At 41.8% G+C, this 23,419-nt stretch overlaps 2 protein-coding genes across 3 annotated transcripts in view; both read right to left on the bottom strand.

The window, feature by feature from the left end:
* Positions 1-1,331: 1,331 nt before the first annotated feature.
* On the bottom strand, positions 1,332-7,567 carry LOC115629594. 2 transcript variants are annotated; one of them, XM_030526086.1, is made up of 16 exons: positions 7,256-7,293; positions 6,997-7,192; positions 6,867-6,916; positions 6,613-6,808; positions 5,245-6,325; positions 5,045-5,179; positions 4,750-4,961; positions 4,611-4,682; positions 4,209-4,543; positions 3,952-4,132; positions 3,830-3,889; positions 3,483-3,665; positions 3,098-3,411; positions 2,866-3,013; positions 2,628-2,804; positions 1,332-2,391 (listed from the first exon to the last, which is right to left on the bottom strand). In XM_030526086.1, exons 2-16 carry the CDS (start codon positions 7,030-7,032, stop codon positions 2,239-2,241), a joined length of 3,333 nt encoding a protein of 1,110 aa, XP_030381946.1. In that variant the 5' UTR covers positions 7,033-7,192; positions 7,256-7,293; the 3' UTR covers positions 1,332-2,238. The 2 variants fall into 2 exon arrangements, with proteins under 2 accessions (XP_030381946.1, XP_030381945.1); XM_030526085.1 differs by having other exon boundaries at positions 6,997-7,567.
* A 471-nt stretch (positions 7,568-8,038) lies between these two features.
* LOC115629623 (serine/threonine-protein kinase S6KL) overlaps positions 8,039-23,419 on the bottom strand; it is a 32,916-nt gene continuing 17,535 nt past the window's right edge. Inside the window, exons 8-9 of the mRNA XM_030526122.1 lie at positions 8,368-8,649; positions 8,039-8,298 (exon numbers count right to left, since the gene is read on the bottom strand). Coding sequence (XP_030381982.1) covers positions 8,188-8,298; positions 8,368-8,649 — 393 coding nt within the window. The 3' untranslated portion in view covers positions 8,039-8,187. The remainder of the gene's footprint in view (positions 8,299-8,367; positions 8,650-23,419) is intronic.

The following is a 23,419-nucleotide window of genomic DNA, read 5'->3' as shown; positions in this document are numbered from 1 at the left end:
AGTAGCCTGATGATATCACGTATATGGCCACGCGTTCTAGTTAACAGTCGCATGTACATAAGTCAAGTTCAAGAACGTGTATTTGTGCTGTCACGAACCGGACATTTAAAACATTTAAAAATAGCGTGAAAATTAGAAAAAGGTCTCTTGCATATGTTGTAACAAATTAATAATTGAATGTGGCCGTCAATTAAATGGTTTACAACATGAATGAAAATTCAAATTAAGCTGCTGTGGTCAGTAAAGTGAATTGAGTGCAGGAAATAAACTGAAAATATACGTACATTATAGGTACGTACGAGCATTAATTCCAATTTTTCGAGTTACTTAAAAGTCCATTCAAATTAATTGCCACACTTTTAAAGCCGCAAAGACGCCATGAATTTGGTTTGATTTAAGTTGGAAATACCGTCGCGATATTACTCTTGCCTAGAAACACACGGGAAGTGGAAAAAGCATCGGAATTGATCGAGCTCTGACCGAGAGATGGAATGCGGATTAATTTCTGGAATAGGAGATCAGGACGAGAACGAGAAATAAAACGCAATTGATTTTTGAATTGTATATATGCATGTATAGCTGTATAATTTCAGTTGATTTTATTCGCAGAATTTATTCAAAGAGTTTTGTTTCCATTTTCGTTTTTTGTTTTTGTTTTTAAAAGACAACAAGAAATATATATTGAATAGGTATAGTACATAATTAAATATACACAATAATAATGTTTTGGTTTGGTTTTCCATCTTTAGTAGTATAATATTTTCTACACATCACTTTGTTTCGCATATACCCTTCAAGTTCTCAATTTTTAAGTTTTCTTTATTTATATTTTGTGTTGATAAACATTCAAACGGTATAACTTACACTTAGTTAAAACATATACATATATCTGATGACTTAAACATCGAATTGTCAGCCGTCTTCTCTTTTTTGAGCACGGAACCTTAACGCTCTGCAATCGTTGCGTGTGTCGGGTGTATTTTTGTTTTTAAGGATTTCGAAGCTGTCATCGGCAACTTCTGGGGATTACTATTTGGCTGCTGGATTATTCATTTGGATTTGTCTGTTCGTTCAGAAGCAATCGTGTAGTATACTATATTGGGGGGAGCGGGTATGTACACATATTTATTTGATCTCGTTTTGTTTTTTGACGCGATTATTAGCCATAGAGGTTGCTGGATTTGACTTGACTTGACTTAATCTGCTCTAGTAGTGCCCTTTCTCATTGCTCAGGGTTCTAGCAATGTTGTTGTGTTTTTTATTTGTTTTTTATTTTCACTTACATACAAGTATGATACAAAATATATTGAATATCCGACACACTATACACAGAAAGAGGACGAGGCAAAATATACACTCTGAGAGATAAAGTCACAAACATACAAGTACAAATGCCGAACACATAATATTTCTATATAAATTCAATAAATGACACTTACAGACAGATACACACACGCACATCTAAATATGTTCAAAAAGGGCTATGTTTACAAATAAAAAGATTAGAACCAAATAGCAATAAAAACAAACATCATTTTGTTCCATAGAATTATCGTTTTCTTCACATACACAGTATATGTAAATGTATATGTACCTATAACAGCAACTATATGTCTATTGAAAATTCTTTTGCAAAAACGAATACGAGTTCTTTCCTCAGATGGAGTGTGCTAGTAATTAATTTAATTTAAAAACACGATGTCCTTTCCCATGTCTTCTGAATCACTTACAATTTTGTTAGATTTGTTGTATATATGTATGTATAAATTTTGTTCAGGGTCTTCAATTAGCTATGTAAAAAATTGATAAACAATGGCATATATAGTACATATTTAACCTATATACATATGTAACGTGCCATAAATACATTGTATAATCCATACATATACATAATTCATGTTTTCTTTGCTGTTACAATTAAATTCAATTTTCCATTTCCATCATTCGAGACCTGGCCCTAGGTTCCAGTGTTAAATATATAAGTACTTCTTACGTTCCTACCTGCCCCTGCACCATACTAACATACTGGATGCCCCAATATGTACTCTATATATTATTCATCGATCAGCAGAAGCGCCACCTCCATTCCGTCTCATCGTTCGTTCAGTTCCAAGTTAACCAAGTCTTCTATTTCGTCCTCGCCTTTGTCCTCGTTCTCGTTCTCGCTGTCGATCTCGATCTCCTGCCCAATTACTTATGCAATAGGTTTGCATTCGGTTCGATCGCACTCTGTCAGCGTCACATATAGGAAGGCGAGGACTTACGCGAGCGGGAGCGGGGCTTTGAGGGACTCTTGAGGCTATGTCGCGAACTGCTGCGCGGCTTGAAGCCCCGATCGTTCCAGGGTTCGGCTACGCGACCGAACCAATGTATCAAATCCATGACCTCTAACTGCAAAGTCACAAAATGGGAATTAGCACATTGATATCGAGAAGGACTTAAGTCAATTAGTTCAACACATTTCAATATAAATTGAAGTCTAGCTAGAGCACAAAAGAAAAAGAGAATACTTTCTAATTTATGAAACGGCAATACTCCAAGTTCTCCCCCACCAGCTAAAAATCTAAAAATCTAAAATCTACCTATTAATCATTTAAATAGCTGCATATAATTCCCCGATTGCTTACCTGTAAGGTCTGCGGCAATTCCTTAAACATTTCGCTCTTAGTGAGCGTCGCGTGTTGCGAGAGAAAAGAGAGACAGTTGGACTTCAATGCAGTGGCCATATAGCGGTCGGCAATGCCCAACAAGCAGATGACCGAGTCCTCATCGATTAGTGAGTTCAGCGTGTTTTCGCACAATTCCTGATCAGCAAGGGAAAGTTGTACAAGGATAGCTCTACAAGTCTGAATAGTGGTAACTCACCTTAAGATCATCGATGGAGTAACGATCGGCCAAAAGCATGAGCTCGCATATCTGCTCGGCCCCAACAGTGCGATCAATGGGTGCACCATAGAGGTAGAGCAACAGCCGACGAAAGATAACCGGCGAGGTGTCCGTGATGACCACTTTTCTGTGCTCGCAAATAAATAGAGAAACAAATGGTGAATAAGACATAGCCCTGCAACTCTACAAGTATACTCTCCGCTAAGCGCACCTATTAATGGACTCCTGCATGCCGGACATCAAAGCCTTCTTGAACCACTCGCAGCGTGCGGCGACTATGACGCGATGCGCCTTGAAGCTGTGCACCTGCAGAGTCGATGTGCTTGCGTTCCCGGCTATTTCGGGTTGTGAGGCCTGCGTGGTGCCTGGTGTGATGGCCAGGACCCCGCTACTGATCGGTGCATAGGTGTGAACCTCAAACTCCATGTCCGCCAGCTGACCGGAGTGCAGCAAACGCAGCGCGTTCTTCGATAGATTGCTGTTGGCCGCAATCGGTGGCTCGCACAAGTGCCGTATTAGGTTAAGCTGAGTGAGACAGAGAGATAGACCGCGAAATAGAGTGCGACTCTAAGGACAGAGATAGGTGCCCCACAAACCTTGGTGTTGCTGTAATCGTACAGATACTTGCGCTCCATCGACACACTGTCCACGTCACTTAGTCCCAGATTGTTCTCGTGATCGGCCAGATTGAGCTCGTGTTGCAGCACATTCGAGTGCTCCAGCAGTCCCAGTTCGATAAGCGAGCGTGTGAACTCCTGCTTGTGCACCAACTTGCAAATCTATAGAGCAGAAAATATTTGTTAAAAAGAAAATAAATTAAGAATGGAGTGCTAGAGTCGGGTGCGTTCATCCTTCATGTTTTGTCCTTCGATATTGGGTGGAGTATGCCTTCATCTACTGCCCTCTAATTACTCTAATTTACTGGTCAAGTAGAAATACCTACCTGATTGACAGCATCTCTCAGCGCTGCCTTATGGTCCAGAAGCTTAACAATGACACCATTCTGTGGAGAAACGAATCATATCAGATACGACCTCAAAGTGGACCTTAGTGGACGAGGCTTACAATTTGACTTGTGGCCAGCTTGAAGCAGAACTTGAACTCCTTCCAGCCCAGCTTGTCGTCCAGTCTGTCCGACAGATTCTCCACAATGAATATATACGCGGGTATGTCGACAATAAGCTGCTCTAGATTTTGATTAATTGTGCTGCGTTTGCTAAGAAAGTCCATGTCGCAAAAGGTGCTTCTGCAAAATTGGAGCGAGGGGGAGCAAGCATCAGTTGGGCGTTTGGAATGCCCATATATTTTATGGGATTGCTTACTTCTTGTCCTTGATAACGTCCAGAGCGGCAGCTATACGTCCATAAATGTCACGCATCTTACGCACCTCGTACATATAAAGCACGAACTTCAGATCGTTCTCGGCCGCCGTGAGTCGTTGTTTTTCCGTCGGATTGCTGTAGAGCGTGAGACCAACGGGAGGGCCCCGACGCGGACGCGGTGAGAGCGGCGGCTGGCCAAAAAGGGTTACGGAGCCTGGCACGCCTACACTGGGATTCAAATCGGCACCAATGAAGTTGTTGTGCTGCAGTTGCATGGCAATGTTGTCGTCCGACTGCTGCTTCAGCGATTGATCAAGATGTGAGCACTTCAAGTCCTGTCGTAGAGAGATATTCATTAGGCACTAAGCACAAGGCCGTCGAGCAGGGGGAATTGAAACTTACTTTGCACATGGTTTCTAATGAATTTTTGATTTCCTCTATCACAGCTGTTAAAATCAACAATGTGGACTCGATCTGAAAGGCAACGGGGGGCAAAGTCATAAAGGACATCAAAAGGAATAGGTTGGAGTGGTGGACCCACCTCAGGTACTAGATAGTTAACCAACTCTGCCTTCTCTTCGACGCTGAGACCCACAAAGACACTGAGGATGTTGCGCAACAGTTGCTGCGCCTGCGACATGAAAATGGGAATGCGCGTGCGCACATATTTGACGATTTCGTTTTTCTGGTACCGGGCCATGCTCGTGGCATCCTTGATGAAGATATTGCAGAACTGCAAGACTTTGGCACAACCTATCAGGGAGAGAGAGAGAGAGACAGAGGGAGACTGGACTTTATTGAAATGCACTTTTGGAGCTATTTTTTTCCTTCTTCACCTATTGCGCCCTCGCGCAGCGCATCCTGGAACGTGGCATAGAGCTGAGCAGGCTCATGCGAGATGGTCAACGGATTGATGGACTGTATGACGCGATTGAATATGCCGTGCAAGTCCATGGTGACGTTGACTACAACTGTAATGTCCATTAAGGAGAAGAGTCAGAAAAAGTCAGAGCCTCTCTTTGGCAACTCTACTCACATTTCTTTAGGCGCATCAGCCTCAGGTACTTGCGCGTAGGCTCCACCAATTTGATCAGCGATGGCTGCGTTTCGGCAAAATTGATCAGCTTCTCGCAGACATCCTCGTCCAGATCGGGCAGCAAGGACTCTGTGTACAGCCAATGGAGAATGGGACTGAGCAGGAAAGTGGGCAAGTTGTAGAGCACGCCGACCGGCGTCAATGGCGACGAAGGTGGTGTGTCCATCGAGCTGGGAAATGGTGAAGGACTACGCGCACGATATGGAGACAAAGGCGGCCTACGTGTTCCACACACAGACGCCACGCCTAGTCCAGCACTTAAGCCGCCCGCCGTTGTTGCACAAACATCTGAGGATGGCTGTAGCATCAAATCCTGACAAAAGTTGAATATATTCTTGCAATGCGATTGCGTTGTCGCCTCCAAATGCGAGTCGGAATGCGATGTGGGTGGATAACGACGCATACCGACGCCTCCGCCTCCGCCTACGCCTCCGCCCCCTCCTCCACTCTCCGCGGTGAGCAGCGCATTGCCAACAGGCGCATTGCCATTGCTCAAGCAATTGAAGGAGTTGGAGAAGTGATGCATGCGATGGGCTCCCAAGCCCTGAGCCGGCGGCGCCAAAGCATTGAAATCGCAAGGCGGTTGCAAATAAATCGGCGACAGATTCAAACGTGGCAGCGATTTCTGCTGGTGCTGCAATTGTTGTTGTTGTTGTTGCTGCTGCTGCTGCTGTGGCTCGTCCTCGTCCCCTCCCAGAACGGGGGCCACCGAGATGCGTATGGGATTGGGCGTTGTGGGTCCACTGAAGCAATGCTTAACGCTATTCCGAGCCAAGGGAGTGTTGGCGCACATGCTGCAATCGAAGCCGTTAAGGCGGAGAATCGAGGCATGCACCGCATACTCCAGACCGCAGGAGCTCTTCACCACCACATCGCTAAAGTAGGTCTCCTGCAGGGCCTCGCCAAAGGTGAACTGCTTCTCCTGGCCAGCTGCCTGCCCATCCTGCAGTCGCTTGCACTCTACAGCATACCAGTTCTCGCAGCTAAGCACCAAAGTATCAGTCGGTGTCAGCGTGTTGGTCTGCAAACAAAAAGAAATATAGAAAAGATAGTCCCATTTAAACATCTCACTGGAATTCCACACCAATTATTTCGAATTAGAATGAACAAGTCTTGCAAGATCGAATCTAGTATATGATATGGCTTCCTTTTAGTACAAACTTTTAGTAGAAACTTGGAAGGCATCACTACACTTTTAAGAACCTCATGCAATCCAACATTCTCAAAAACGTTCGCAGATGAGATTGCCAAAGAAAAGTCCGAGATAAAAGCCACAACTGTTCGATAGGGGAAGGAAGTATTACTTACGCTGAACTCAATGCTGTGCCCTGCAAACGCGCCGAATATAAGACGCGGATTGAGCTCGTGCACATCGAAGGTCTCACAACTAAATAAAACACTTGCCGAGTCACAGCAAGTGCCGCAGTCTTTTGTTTCAGGAATTGGACTGACCAGATCATTGTACCAAGTAATGTCGCTGGTGTCGTCAAGGCGAAATTTGATGCTGCGAATGGAGCAATAGTTGGGGAAGAGTCTAAATGTGCCACGATATTTCAACTTACCCTTCCAGTCCGGATATCTCGCGTTTACCCTCGAAAGTACAGGAGACAATCTGTGGAAGGAAGACACAGGTAATGGAAAGAATGAAGTGAGTGGGGAACTTCAGGCGGGCTTTCAAATCCATTTACAAACCTCCCAGGTTCCCAGAAATGTGTGTTCTAGAGCCATCTCTGCTGAGCTGTTGCTGCTGCTGCTGCCGCTGCCGCTGCTGCTACCTCAGTGTTCTTGGATGCTCGACGTAGGCGCGTGGGTGGCCTGAACCGCCTGCTGTTATTTAAGCGGCGTCCATATCCAGAGATTGCACATTTTGCCGGAGCTCAGAAGCAAACTAAAATTTTCAATTCGATGACAAATTTACACGGCGAGATTGTGCATTTTTGAATACCAGCACCAGCAAATGTCCTGTGTCCTGTGTCCCGTGTCCTGTGCCCTGGCGGTGAGAGAGCACGCCCGTTCGCCTGCCTTCCTGTGTGTATGCGCGCGCTTACGCTAGCTCAGCAAAATTTTCACAGTGCACTTTTCGGGACACAAATTCACGCATTGTTCTATTGTTGTTGCTGTTACGGTTACTGTTGCTGTTGTTGCTGTCGTTGTCGTTGTTTCGATTTCGGAAGGAAGTTCATTCGATTTTACATCTAACTTGCGGAAGTAATAATTAAATGAGTTTTCTATTTTTCTGTTGCTACTGCTACTCCGATTTAGTGGCGCTGCTGCCGCTGCTCTGCAACAATTTTCAGGTCTCACTCTCCCACACTCAGTCACACATGGCACACACACACACACACACACACACACACTCACACACATGTACACACAGATATATCCACCAGATGTGTTTGTGTCTGTGCGTGAGCGTTGCGCCTGTCACTGGCAGCAAGGATAATGTCAAAGCTCCTGTCAGCTGCTGAGCTTTTCCCAAGCTCTGACCTGAAAGCTTACGACAACACCAAAAAAGAGATAAAGCTCGCTGAATCAAACAAAAGGAAGCTTGAACTCTCAATACAAAAAATATCCTGCGGCACTTGGCCAACCAACCACCCCAATTGTTTCAACAGATTTTGATTCTTATGCCTGACAAACCAACAATGATTGCAATTTATATTCTAAACAAATCAAATAAAAATACTTCCTCACCAATATTCCCACACAATTCCATTTAATTCAAAGAAATCGGTTCAATTTATAAAAATGGCATTTCAATAATTTATTCACAACTTCGCTAAGAAACTTAAAAGAGAAATTTAAACACACATATAAAATAAACAATACTCAATAAAAATGACTTAAAGTGTTTCTTCATATGGCTGGGCAAGTGGTCGCCTTTTAGAAGTCACGGAATGCTTGTTTGGCTAGCTCCCTGGAACACTGCTCCGGCGGCTGCTGGTCCTCATAGATGTGAATGCGGTCCTTGGCAATTATGTCCAACGGCTTCAGCTAAATGGTGGATATGTGATGAGCATGCACCTCTACGCACATATAGGACTAACAATTTTATAGACTTACGCTTAACAAATGCTTCGCCTCCAGCTTGTAGCCCTTGTAAAGAGCAATGCGCTGTAGCGCCAGGATGCTACGGATTCGCAGCCGCGGCTCCAAGTTAAGGAGACGCTGCATTACATCCTGCGCCTCGTGTGGCAGTCCCCGGACGGATTCGGGCAGAAAATCCTCATCATCGCTGTCCATCAGACAGCCATTAATTCGAGCAATGGAGGGCGCGTTGGATAAATTGTCCGACTCACGGGAGTTGCTTCGTTGCTTCATTAAGTGGCGCTTGATGTTGGGACACTGGATTTAATAAATGAATCAAAGAGCAAATTATAGAAAGTTCAATGAACCAAGTCTAAAAGAATTGTAACCTTAATAAGTAATGTATGTTTCATTTTAAAAGCCAAACACAAGCCCCAATAATTTCCTAACTAAAAGAGGCACGCAGTTGGATTTTTTATTCCGCCAATACTTTTCTGTGTATAGTATTCATATTTTGGCTGATTTGTGTACCTATTTGTGTGATCGCTTGTGTGTTGCAAGCAGCAACAACAACGAGGGTCGGCGCTGTGTGCTGAGCTTCATTGGAAGGAAAGAGAAGCAGCGAGCAAAATAATCGCCCGCTTACACCAATGGGGACTGCAACTACAGACTTGTTTGCCTGCCATATTTTGTTGCATACTTTTAGGCGGCGTTTTTAATACAGTTCTGCACATTTCTTTTTGAAAAAGGGAAGTTGCAAAAATAAACAATTTAAATTAAAAATGGCATATATCTCATTCAATTCGCTATTCAATTATTTACTAAGCTTTGAAAATGGTTAAAGATACACACGACTGCTGTCTAAGTAAGAGAAAAATGCTTATCAATTAAAATCCCTTGCAAATTTCACATCCAGATTATTATTTTCCTACATACATACACACACAAATAACAATTACATAGGAACTTAATGGGGCAAAAATATAAAAATAAAAAAAATTAAATACGTACCCACTTATGGGCTTTTAGAAACACGAGTAAGCCTCATAGCAGTCGACTACCTACCTATAGTATGTCCAGTAACATCTGCAGGACAATCACACGCACCTGGGATCGCAATATAACGATTCGAACACACAGGTCTCTACACACCGCTGTCCACAATAATTGAAGTACTGATTGATTTCTCCCGACCCTCACAAGATTTGTCAATTACCCGCGCAAATTTCGAATCCACACCCAACTTAATTAAGCAAAAAGTTAAAGCAGAATTAGAATTCATCAAGAAAAGATCTATGTGAATTTTTGAAAATTCAAAATAAATGCCCACACTCATGAAAAAAAAGTTTCAAAACTAAGACCGACTGTATTTCATTTTGTGCGATTTTATTATTACAATTTTGAAGTATAAATAAGGATGACTTTAGGAGTAGATATGCCTCCAAATTTACAGCTGCGTGCTATTTCAAATATGTAACATTTGCTTTCATAAAACTTTGAATCAAATTAAGTACGCTTATAGAAAAATGTTTATTTTCTCACTCATGTTTCATGAAACAGTACAAAAATAAATAAATTTATTTTCAATGAGATGAGAAAAAAGTGCTGAACAAGTCTGAAAAACTATAGTATTTTGGTATAGCCGAACGGAATTCTAATGAGCCGAAATAATTGTTGGTCCAAGAAATCAAGAATTATAAGCTCTCTCCAAAAAGTGGAGTAAGAATTAAAGAATTGAAAAGTACAATTTTTCCTTCAGCAGCATTTATTAAATTCTATATAAAACATATAATAAGGTTTCCGCTCGAAATTCTTTCTCCTGAAGCATTTCAAGTACGCCAAGACGCGTTCATCCAATTCCAGGTCTGCCTTCCCCCTACCATCCATCACTCTGATTAGCATTCAATTCTAATTTGTTGCGATGGCCTTACAACATTATGTACGAGCTTGTGGCCATTTACATAAATTACAAGCTACAGCAGCGGATGCGCTGGCTAATCACGACAGGACGCGATGGACAAATCGCCGGCACTTAGAGTTGCTAAAAATAGCGCGAATGCAGCCGGTCCGAGAAAAAAGAACTCAGACTTGCCAGCCGTCTTCCCAGCCTGCCAAAAATGCTTCCCTTGTTGACTGATTCTGTTTACTTTTTCGAGGCTTTAATAATCGTAACTTGATGCTCACAGGCACAGACCAGCGCAAGAATAATTGGGGTACAAACAATGAATCATGCGAACAAATATGCGTAACATTTATGTCTCTTACTATCAACTGATTGGAAATAAACGATCGCCGGCCAACCAGTAAAAAAAATAACAACAACAATTGTGATTTGCAGTGCAGATAATTATAGAATATATACATATGTACATACATATGTGCATAGTATGTACGTGTTATAATAATAACGAAGCATGATCATATGCTAACATTTAAGTAGTAGCAGCAGCAGCAGCAGCAGCAGCAACAACGTCAACAACAACAACTAGTGAGTATTATAGATAGGCAGCAAAAAGGAGAAATAAATGAAGAGTGAAAAAAAATCATCAGCGCTTTTTATGGCTTTTTCTATGAACGCTAATGCATGCAAATTGAATTCAATTAGCGGTCGACGATGTACTTAAAAAATAGTAGTAGAAAATCTTTGTCGTCTTCTTCTTCTTCTTTTTCTTCTTTTGACGACAACAGCTACGAAGATGACGACGACGTCGACAACAACAACAGCAACAAATATGTAGGTACTAGTAAGCAGTTATGAAATGCTACGGTTCTTGTTGTTGCTATTGTTGTTGTTGCTATTGCCTTTGCTGTCACTGCTGACGAGTGATGTTATTGCTGTTGTTGTTGTTATTTTGTTGTGGTGCTGATGCCTGAGCTCCAATTTCGTCTTTGCGTGAACATCAAAGTCAATCAAATTATTACAACAAGTGCAACAAAGCAATTGAATGACTTGAATGAGCAAATTTTAACTGAATCTTTCATGCTCCCTGCCCCCTACCCCCTCCCCCCCCCCCTCCACCACTTCCCTTCCTAGCTCCACTTCTCTGCTCTGCTGTCCTCCGCTATTCTCTTGACATGCAAATCAAATCTGCACACAGAAAAATGTTTTCGCTTTCTAGACCCCAACAAAATAGAAATATACTTGGAAGCGATTTCTCTTTTTAAAATAATCAGCTGTGCCCCCCTTTTTCACAAACTTGTGCGTTTTTATTACCGGAGTCATGTGATTTCGATTACGGAAACAGCTGATTGTGTTTATCATCACATTTACATATGTATATCTCAGAGTCGAATAATAATGACCGTTTTGGCAGTAGAACGCAAATCGTATAAATACAATAAAGAGTTCCTTTTTGATTTCACTCTTGATGGACATATGAGGGAACTCCAAGGAATTGTTGTCTACCTTCCGCTGCTAAGATGTTCAGTTATAGTTATAGAAATAGTAAATATTATAAAACTGCCGATTCTATGAACCGTTTTAAAAAAGTAACCCATTGATTGTTTATCCGATATTTTTCATTTACCTTCCATTTCGCCAAGAAATTGTGATGGATGTGGAAGCATAAATATTGCAAAAGCTGCCAATTTGTGAAAATTTGAGCTTGGCTGATAACATCTGTAGTACAAATTTGTAGCTTTTTTGAGCAAACTCTTGAAGCGCCCAGAAGATCAAGTTCGACTGTGATGATCCGACTATAACTATGCATTATACAGAGTCGTACAGTTAATTTTCACCAGAAAAAAGGATTCGCTTTTAAGCTTTTAAACAATGACTAGTTTATGATTTCAATATCTACAATCAGGTTCTGTAAATAAAATAATAGCTTCAATATAGATGATGCCTTCAAAATAATAAAAATAAAAGGGTTGGCCCTCTTCTATTTAAAATACTCATCAAAAAACAAAACATATTCTTAAATAGTACAGCTTATACATATACGCAAGTATTTGGGATAAAGCAGTCCAGTTTTTCTCCGAGTGTGGTCGTCGCTCAGTTTGATGAGATTTTGCGGAGTCAAACGATGAGCTTTATGTCATCGTCATTAGTAAGTAATGCTGGTGCATCATGCCTTTCAGATTGAATGCAGCAGAGGGGAGTTAGGTGGTTTTTATTGGCAGCTGCAAACGCTCGCACTTGAACTTTCTCAGTGTCGAGCTAAAGTTCTCTATGAATAGCGTTGTCTCAGAATGTGGGATGTGCTAGTAAAGCGAGTGGGCGTGCTCCTAAAACAAATCACACATTCATTGCCAATATCAATCAATAAATGCAAAAACCTCTTGACACGGGGCGAAACGTAGTGGCGAAAGGAATATTTCTGTCGTAAGAACTGCAGAGGTCCGTTCAAGTCGCTGACTACTCGTATGAACTGGCGAAATGGCTTTGAAGAACATCAGCATGTGCTGCTGTTTTCGCCACTACATGGACAACAGTCCATAGTCACATAAGTGTACCAAGTATGCCTGTTCAGACATTGAACCCTGGAGAGACACACTCGAAGTTGAAGGAAGCTACAGCATCGCATTTTCAAGAGAAACGAAAATCTACTTCCATGAATCCTCTGCATGCTTATGAGCACAAATAATAGAGAGACACTTTTTATTACCTTTTAAGTAAATAATATAAAAAATCCATATATGTATATTATTAACTAGCTCAGAAACTTTCTGAGCCAGCCACAGATTTGGAAAATAGCCTAAAGCTTAGGTGCAACACAGACTCTACTATTTTTGAAAGCATATTTTAAAGTTATTTGTATCCTACAAGTACATTGATTTAGATTTCCTTTTCATCGCCGACATAAATAAATAAATAAATTATTTGCCTGTCTGACCATGGCATATGGCTCCTACTTCATTGACGTGAACACACTTTGAAAGTTATTCGGAATAAACATACACACATCACTTTTTTGTAAACATACACACACATACCTACATATGGTACTCATTATCTTGGCCCGTGAATCACGCACACACACACACACACACTTCTATATATTACGCTCACGCCCATCTCTGTGCAGCGAGCCGTCCGTCGCATTTGAATACTCGTAGAATGCAGTTTGGGTCAATGTGATACATTAGGGGTTATCTCTCTCAGATAGCTTCGGGCTAATGAGTGTCTCTAATGACCCAACGCTGGAAACTGGACAATAATTTGAGTCGCCAGTCAATAAATTGGGGTATATTCGATGCCGAGAACACATTTCTTCTATTGTCTTTTCCCCCCTGCAAGTGGAGAAGAATGAAAAGAAAACACGAAACATAAAAAGTCCGAAACAAGACAGCATCGGACTGCCACCAGACTGCTCAGCCATTAGCGACGCAGCAAACAAACAAACTGCACGTTATGGCCATTTGAAATTTTATCTTGCAGATTGTTTTTCTGACTGCCGTCTCGACACATGCTGACAGCGCAGATTGGCCAGCAACAACACATACTTGTACAAGTATGTATGTACATGGGCAGACAGACATACTGACAGATAGATTAAAACAATTAAGTTTGGGCATTAATTCTAGGAAATATAAAAATAATAATCACTATTTTTGCCGCACTTTTTATGCAACGATCTGCGCATGTATGTATACATATGTATATACATATACTTGTATATGTATGTGTCTGATGGTCTGGTAATTGCTAGATGGGATGTACCGGGGGGACTCAAACAGTCGGCGACCTTTATGTTTATTTTGCCACTAAAAGCTGACGCGACGACGATGAAGTTGGCAGAACAAAATATTGTTCACTATTCTGCTAACCCTAAAATAGAGGGCTGAACAATAATTATCATCATCATCATCTGCCCGCTCCTCTGTTCGTCTCTTTGTCTGCTCTTCTGTCTGTCAGTCCGTCAGTCCATCAGTCCATCAGTCCATCAGTCCGACTGTCGACTGCCGTCTGCTTGACCATGGCAGACATCGACGACGATCGCTGGTTGTCCGAAACAATTCCATCGCATGGCACATCAGCGCATCGCATGCAAAACAATCAAATCGAGTCAAATCCAATCAAAGCAGAGAAAGACGGCCAGCCGGCCAGACAGACCGATCAAAAATGAAAAAGATAAACTAAGCGTCAGCCAGTCAGTCAAATGTGACAGTTGCACGTCAGTTTGGCGGTCAGAAGGCTCACGTGCCGTCACGACGTTTGCATGCGTCACAGTATGGCGAAATGGTACCCAGTAGTAGCAATAAAGTAATAATAGCAACACTGCTCTACAAACTCATGGGACGCAGCACACAAAAACTTAACTTGGTAGCAACCAACCATCCCTATGATACTTGTATGCATTCAAAAACACCAAATCATAATCATCAATCATCTTGGCCAATTTTTGTTCGCCCAAGCGGAGTGTCCGCTTAAGGGGATACTTAAATAATTTATACTTGTACACCGATCGAATGTTTTAGAAAAAGTGTCCGCCGAAGAGAGTGTCCATTAAGGGACTTTCCATTAATAATGTTGTGGCACTGTTTGTGGTGAAGTTCTAAAAAGGAAGCTTCGCCTTCTAGCCTAGTTTTGGATAAAACAATTTCTCCCAGTTCCTACATATGTCGCTAGCTTAAATCTACCCAGCTTCCATATTTATGATTATATTTTGCAATACATATATGTACATATAATTCTGTTTTTACACGCTAGATTGGTTCCAGAAAAAGTCGTGTAAAAACCGTGTAAAAAAAGACATTGACATTAAAGACATTAAAGTCGTTTAGCCATATACTATAACATTTTTAATTTTCAAACCATCAATCAAAGCCGTGTTAAAAAAGACCATGTAAAAACAGAATTAGGCGTACATACTTATATATATACAACTATTTTGTAATGAGACTGTTGGTTTAAGTCTTAGCTTCTGAGTTAATTGCTTGCTTTTCCAATCAGCCCAATTGCTTGCAGCACCAGTGTTGGTAAACGAGTACCAGTTGTTTAGCATTTGTCACAAATTTAATAACATTATATGCCCAGGCGTTGGAAATATTGATTTATAGTTCGTCTTGTAGACTAGAAATGGAAGTATAACTATATCACGTTCTAAAGCCATGTGAACAACGATTAAAATGCAAATTTCATTCAAGTTGGAAAATAATATTTACATGACGTATGACGCCATAACTATGGTTCTCCATAGGAATGTTGCGTAATTCAAGCTACGAAGAGAACTTACCCTTCTACAATGATTTATGTACGTATGTATGTATATAATGAGCCATATATCGAAAAGGTTTTTTGGATTTGTTGGAAGTTGGAAGTTAAAAACGATTGGCTTTAGAGCAGTTTGGGGCTGCACATTTCTCTGAACCAGCTAAGCATTTGAAGTTCTACAAGTATAACAAAATTAGTGTAGAGCAGTGTCAAATACAAACGCGCATATATGTACGTATACCATATATTTATGTATGTATGTATGTATGTATGTATGTTTGTATATAGCAGTACAATTGTGTACCCACATTTGTCACTTAGCCAGTCAATCAGTCAGTTAGTCAGTGAGCCGATTTCGCAACTTGTTTTCGAATCAACGAACCAGGAAGGTGGCGTCCCATGCTCGTCACCAGTGATTTAATTCAATTTTGCCACAAAATCAACATACTCGTACATGGGCTGCGATGAAAACTTTTTCACTTTGTACACTCTATACTGATTAAGTTTAATTCGTTTGGACGAACGAACGGTCGAACGGCCGAACGCCTGAATGCTCGCCAAATGCAGGTCAAAGCTTTCGAAATCGCCATCCACTTGCTAGCTACATTTGTAAATCTGTATCTAAATCTATTTATCTGAAGCAATAGCCAGCCGTGTGGCCCATATACTCGTACATGATCGTTGATCACTGCGGCTGGGCAGCTGGAGCACCTTGAATTGATCTCGTTAGAGGGGAGCACATGCATGATTCATTTATACTTAGAGAGATTGAGCTTGCCAAATACCATCAATTGTCACGGACAGACATTTCTACGGAAATTCCTACATTATTCATGGTATCTGCCGATATCGGTGAAAGGCTCAGGCACCCACTGTTCTACAAAATTGTGAAAGTGAAGCAACGAGACTGCTCGCTCGCATTCCCAATTCCTTCTCTGTCTATTGATCGATGCATTTCAATTGCGAGGGAATCTCTTTCACTGATCATCAACGTACTATACATACATTTGTAAGAGGCATATCGATATTTATAATTGGAATAATTATCAGTAAGTGCATCTATGTATTTATTATTAATATATAATCAATAGAATGACCCTACTACTACTACTACGATCAACGATCACCGATATTACGGGCTAGTAGTATTATTGAAGAGTTATTTGTTTTGTTTCCAACAACACAATGCATTTCTAAGCCCCAACACCTATTGTCAGCTTACATATTATTAAAGCACATATTTATTTTCCACCTCTTGACAGGGCTAAGTAGAAGGTCTTGCTGTTGCGAAATCTTGATCTGGAGACGCACAAATGGAAATGCAAATTTCAATTACAGGCATGAAGAGCCACTGTGCGGTGGAAATGCGTGTGAACTTTAATTACAAATTGAAAAAAGGAGCGCTGGGACGCTCTGAAGACAGGGGGGATTACAAAATTATGCAGAGATTTTGCGTTACATGGCAAAAGGGGCGACCAGGCAGGCAAGCCGGCAGTCAGGTAAGCATGGGACGTTGGACGTTGAACATTGAACAGTGGACAGTGGACATTGGACAGTGGAGCTGGTGGCCAACGCGTATTATGCGACAATGACCTCTTTTCCGTGCTTAGGACATTCAAGGCCAATAACAAAGAGTTATGCATGCGACGCATCTATAAGATACAAAACTCGACGGCTCAGATTGGGGCTGGCCTAGGCAGCGAGCAAGACGAAGACGTTGAAATAGGCGCAGGCGCATGCGCATGCGCAGGCAAAGGCAAAGGCAAAACCAAAAGCAATGGCAAAGAAGTTGGCAAAGACCGGCGAAGAGAACGCACATCTTTGGTCAGCAAAGTGCAAACGGCGAGTGCGCAGACATTGCTTTTATTGTTGCTGCTGCTGTTGTTTTTGTTGTTGTTGAAGTTGCAGTCGCTGTGCGCAGCAATTCGCTATGTTAATGATTACGTTGCAAGATGATGATCGCGTTGGTTGTTGGGCCTGGTGACGACTACGACAATGATGTTGATTGCAACGCATGCGCATTTTATATTACATGATAGCAAGACTCCTCTCCGATAGGCCCCGCCCACCCATGCCCTCACCTCCCCTCCACTCCCCTCCCCTCCACTCCACTCCACTCGTGCTCCACAGCTCCACAGACTAAGTAAACGATGCACCGCACAAATTTATAGCTTCGGCTTTGGCTTTGGCCACTGAACGTTGGACTCGGCAAATATTTATGCAAGACAAGAGCATAACAAGAGAGAGGGCCGAGCTGACACGCACACATACTTCTATATATTCAAAATCGCACCGACTAGGCGATACTCTAATCTGGGCATATCCGCGAAAGCTGCGCACTGGATTGGTTTAGTAACAAGTCTAGGCTTTCCTTTCTCTTCGATTCTGTGACACTACACTATAGTACATATAACTTATTCGGACTGGCTTATAAGTATCAAAGGTTATATCTAAGTTCTTATTACAAGCATGTGCCCTTACAGCTATCGTTGCTAGAGTCCTGCCTTCACACATCTCGACATCTCTATATAGGGCCCGGGTGTTGTCCTTGGCTTAAACAGAATATGAATATGCCCCTGATGGTTGCAGAGTATGGAAATGGTGTAAGAAAAGGACCAACAGTGTACCAAGACTGCAAGCAGCCAGGCTGGAAGGCACACCGACCATTAACCGGCCACTTGGCCAAGTACCTGGGCAAACAGCTCCCCTCTCCTCCTCTCCACCATCACCATGTCGCCAACGGCTTCGTCGTCGCAGGCATCGCCGTTCTGGCCACGTCGGCAATCTGGTCAAAGCCAAAGCAATTTTCCACAATCGAAAATCTCAACACCAAGCAGAAGGTTGCATTTGATTTGGCGGCGACTCTGGAGGTTCGGTTCGGTTCGGTTCGGGCTGTTCGGTTGCTGTTTCTTCTGCTGGCGTTGTCTTTGTTCTTCTGCCTATTCTTCCTCCTCTGTCTCCTCCTTTCGTCGTCGTTGTTTTATGCTTCGCTTGTTGCATTTTGTGCTCAGTCACTGCTGCCTCTTTATTATTTGCCTGCTCCGCTGATGTGGCTTCTAACTTGGCTAAAACTTTGCCTCCACGTTCGACTCACCAACGGCCCAACTACCAGAGTACCAAAGAACCAACCTACCTGACTACCTGACTGCCTGACTGCCTCACTGACGATTGCATCGACTGCGCAGCTGTGCTATTTTTATCAAAACTTGGCCGGTCGTGCAATTAAATTGCAGATGATTGAGCTAATGAAAATAATGCAGCTACCTGCCACATATGTACATACAAGTATATGTATGTATGTATGTGCGAGTAAGCGGAGTGATTGGATCGAGGATCGGGAGGTGCAGCATCTGGGCTCGCAAATGAAGCTTCACTTGGACATACCACCAGACCGGCAAGCAGCCATGGTGGAAGCCTTTACAGAACTTACAAGGAAATGTACTTGGAAAACTAACGACACAGATGTATTGCACTACAGAAAATTCGGATCTCCTACTATTACTATTCAGTTTCTGTTTATGCATATACCGTGGAAGCTGTCAAGTACAGTTGATCCCTATATTGATTAATGGAGCAGAGCAGAGCTGCTGGTCGTTGCAGCAGACTGACCAAGAGCCTTCCACACAAACGTCCCAACAGGCGTCGAAAGAGAAGACAACTGGCGGATCAGTCATTAACTTTTTATACCCAACATCAGATCGTTATGTGAATCTTACGAGAGTTGTGGAAAATCACTAAAAGCGGGGTAGTGAAAGGGAGATTTCTCTCGGTCTCAGGAGATTCAGGATTCCAAGTTCGGCTATTCTAGCTCTTATACTTTCTAGGATCCTAGGCGTCCATACAGACAGACAGACGGTCATGGCTATAGACTGGTCTTGTCATACTGATCACAAATACTATAAATTTATATACTTTCTGTGTATTACATACCCCCTTGGGGGAAAAAACTATTGGAAATGTGATCTTCTAAACAGAGACAAGTCGGAACTGACTGGCCTCTGATTAATGTTGTTCAGTAAATGGGATGCTGTTTCCTAAATCGAAAATCATTTGAGCGTTAAGTTAAGATTTTTAAGTCGGATTTGTTGAATTTGTTCTGAGAACATTTCATCACGATAGAAAAACCTTTATGATTACTTATTGAATGTAAAAAATGAAAAAGATCCCAGAAAATGTTTAAGAATGCAGATATTTATGGAGTCGCCTCTGAGAAAATTCAAAAATACCCCACCTTTAGTAGAAAAATGTCAGGGAAATGTAAGTTCAGATCAGGTGGAAACTGAAATAAGTGCCCATAACATATTCTGGCCTGGTATAACGAGTTCTTGTGTATGACTGACAAATTAGAGATTATACTAATATTATACAATTAACGCATTTAACAGTGTATGGCGATGCTTTCATTCTGAATAGAACAATTTCAAAATATCGTATACACTTATCAATAGTTATACATACGTTATAAGATTTCCTATCAATTAGTTTTCTTGCCTTTGCTTCACAAGTTCGCGATCGGAGGCTCTCCAATATTTGTTTTAAATAACTCATTGTTGGATTTCATTTGTTTTCCAATGCCTTTGAATGGTGTCGGGATGGCCTTTAGGCAGTCCTCACTGCCATTTTGCATATCTGTTCGGGTACTTTGCTTAAGCACTTGTTGCTTAACGATTTATCTATCACAGAATCATTGGGCAATTTAATAATTGCAATTATGCATGATGTGATTTTTTGTTGTTGTTTTTTGTTGTTGTTTTTGATGCACAAGTATACTTGCCACAAAATGTATCTCCCATAAAGTTGATTTCGTGACGGCGCCGACAACGATGATGGCGACCTTCACACGCCACAAATGCGCAGCTAGCCTCAAGCAAAGGTTTTGCTTATGCATAAATATTTTTATTACTGTGCACAAATTCCAAGTAAGCCGCAGCCATATCTATGAATATGCATAGATACAGATACAAATGTAGATGCACATGCAGATGCCGATGCAGATGCAGATACAGATAGAGACGATCCTAGACGGACAGAGGGTCAGCTGGGTAGATGGGTAGATGGGCCCGGCCCGGTCCGGTTCGGTAATCGCGGTCATAAAAAGTGCAACATGGGCGATGTATCGTGCGGGTATTAGCGGGATTAGCGTACGGATCATAAAACCCCAAATAAACAGTCCGCACTCGATCTGTAAACTCATCGGCATATTTTTAGCCTCAAATTTGTCAATTGCTGATTACGGATTGTTTGTTGCCTGAACGTGTTCTCGCTGCATTGGTCAAATATTTGAAGACTTGGAATGTGAAATTCGAAGCTATAAATAGAGACGAGCAGGCGGTAGGGGAGGGGAGGGGGAATGGCAATCGAAATGTAAATGCAAGGAAATGGGAAGTGGAAGTGGAAGGGAAAGGGAGCCGGGTAAATACAAATAATGAGAATAACGATGATGAAGTTGACGATGCCAATGATAACGAGTATAGTATAGTACTTGTATGTTCAAAATGAGACGAGTTTTAAATTGAAGCCCATTCTCTGATTTCCAAATCAAATTCAAAATTAGCTTAAGTGAGTAACTTGTGTGCATAAACATACTCACACAGATGCACAGACATACACACACATACACACATACAGTATGTACATGCGAGTACGTATGGGAGAGACCAGAACTTTCTATAGAAGTCGCTCGCTTGATTAGTGGGCTCGACCTTAGACGACAGTCGTCTTAAGTATGCGATCTTCCAAGTACATTTACATACATATGTCTTTATTCCTTTGTATTTGCATTTGTATCTGTATCTGTATCTCTGTAGCCGTGGCTTGGCTTGGCTTGGTTTGTTGCTATCGGTGGGTGTATTTTTTCCCCATTTTTTTCCTATTGCCCTTTGAATACCCTTCCCTGGCAACGAGGCAATCATCATCAGCTATTGCATCATTTTTGTAACGCACTGAAGAGAGAGTGCTCGGAAACAAGCTCGGACTAGACAAGCATCAGCATTACAAATCAAAATTGTAGAACAATACGTATGCTCTGCGAAGGCTAGTGGAAGCTCTCAGGCAATGGGAAAGTGAAGCAAACACTTTCTTAGAAAACAGAAAATATTAGGAAAATACCACCTCGGGCCGCCACTATAGACGCTAACTTCAATCGATATCTGCGCAATTCGAACATTTAGCAATAATCAAAATATTTATACACCTAATTCTGTTTTTACACGGTCTTTTTTTACACGACTTTGATGTGAAACGGTTTGAAAATTAAAAATTGGATATATATTTCTTTGGAGATAAGGAACCAATCACCTATTTTTGCATATGATCAATGTCTTTTTTACACGGTTGTTTCTGGAACCAATATACCGTGTAAAAACAGAATTAGGCGCACACTTGTCTGTAAAATTAAATAAACAAGCCATGTTGTTGCCATTAAATAATAGAACCCAAGTATACAATTCTCAGCCAACCAATCTGAAAGCGAACATGCCCAGAGTAGGGTCACACAGACAAACAATTTGTACACAAATTAATCGAATTCTCAAGTATGAGTTTGTCTGTAATTAGCAAAAGCAATTCAAGGATTAATTTTGATAAGGCCTGCTGGCAAATGATTTGCCCGTCTGACCACAACTGTGTTAAGTATTAGGAATCGGTTGTTTGATCAGAGACCAGTTAAGAGTTTTTCTTAGGTTTCATACCCACTTTTTTGGGGTGTGAACGTGTCTTTGTTGTTTCTTAGCATTGTTCTTCTGAAGACCTCACTCCAAGAGTATACAATAATCTGCGCTGGGCTCGAATGTTGTTGCAGTTGGCGTCACATTCAGCTAATTTGTTCAGATTTTGTAAGCTGTAAGCTGCTTATGAGGCTCAACTTTTGGTCACTTGGTACTGGTACTACTCATATATGTACTGTACATGTATTGCTCTGTTCTTTTCATTTGCATTCAATTGCTTTGTTCATTACTTAAGCAAACGAGCAGCGACTGAAATTTGCATGAAGTATATACAGACTGAACTTAAACTTAAGTTGTAGTTGTTTCCTTTTTGGTTTTGGTTTTGGATTTCTTTTTTTTCTTTTTTGAGGGCCTCAAATGGAATTTGCGATGGTTCTTACATTCCCGATTCCTGTACAGTTGCCACGCGGCAACCTACGACGAACATGTACGCGTACGCGTACTCGTACTCGTACATTGGCCAAGACGTTGACCATTTAAGTGCTAATGACAAAATTGCAAGCACATGAGCTTGTCGTTGCTGTTGTTATGGCAGTTGTTGTTGCATCTAGATGTGCGTGCATTCTATAAAAAGATCAAATGCAGCCTTACAAGGATGCGCAGGCCAGCTAGCCCCCTAGCCACCTAGCCAGCACGCCAGCCAGCAAGCCAGCAAGCCAGCCAGGCAGGCAGCCACTAAAAGCATTTATCATGCGTACAGCATAGAGTAGCCAAAGATCCAAAGATCCAAGAAGCCAAGAAGCCAAGATCGATCGTTCGATGGCTCGATCGATCGATGGGCAGAGCAGCTTAGAAGCCGCAGTAGAGATGTTGCTGTTGTTGTTATTATGGTGGCCCGTGATTTGTGGTCAGCACAAGTCGTTGGTAAGAGAAAAGCAAAAGTAAAATAAGACAGCTGAAGAAGTTGGAGTAGAAGCGTTTGTTGCGTGGCTCGATCAGTGCAGACAATAATAGCAACAAAAACAACAACAACAACGACGACGTCGTCTCTTTGATTATGTTAATGATGTTGATACGATGATGCACTTAACCTGGCCGCTCCCCTGCTCACCTCTTAGGTTTGGTCTCTTGTCTCAAAGTTCTTTTAGTTGCTGTTCGAAATAAGTAGATACATTTTTTACTCGTTTGGCTTCTGCCGGTTTTTCTAGCCGCTGCCGCCACCGACACCACCACCAACAGCACCAACAGCACCACCAGCACCACCGCG

Source organism: Scaptodrosophila lebanonensis, unplaced genomic scaffold, assembly GCF_003285725.1.
Source record: "Scaptodrosophila lebanonensis strain 11010-0011.00,11010-0021.00 unplaced genomic scaffold, SlebRS2 tig00000159-arrow-arrow-pilon, whole genome shotgun sequence".
NCBI lineage: Eukaryota > Metazoa > Arthropoda > Insecta > Diptera > Drosophilidae > Scaptodrosophila > Scaptodrosophila lebanonensis.
This window is presented reverse-complemented; position numbering and strand designations above follow the sequence as displayed.

Bases quoted from the DNA above. Each gene is read 5' to 3' on its own strand.
- LOC115629594 (XM_030526085.1), bottom strand. From the start codon at position 7,032: ATGGCTCTAGAACACACATTTCTGGGAACCTGGGAG. The intron at 4,683-4,749 runs GTGGGTCCACCA...GTTGCCTTTCAG, and splicing joins TTAACTATCTAGTACCTGAG to ATCGAGTCCACATTGTTGAT. The intron at 4,544-4,610 runs GTAAGTTTCAAT...TCTCTACGACAG, and splicing joins CATTAGAAACCATGTGCAAA to GACTTGAAGTGCTCACATCT.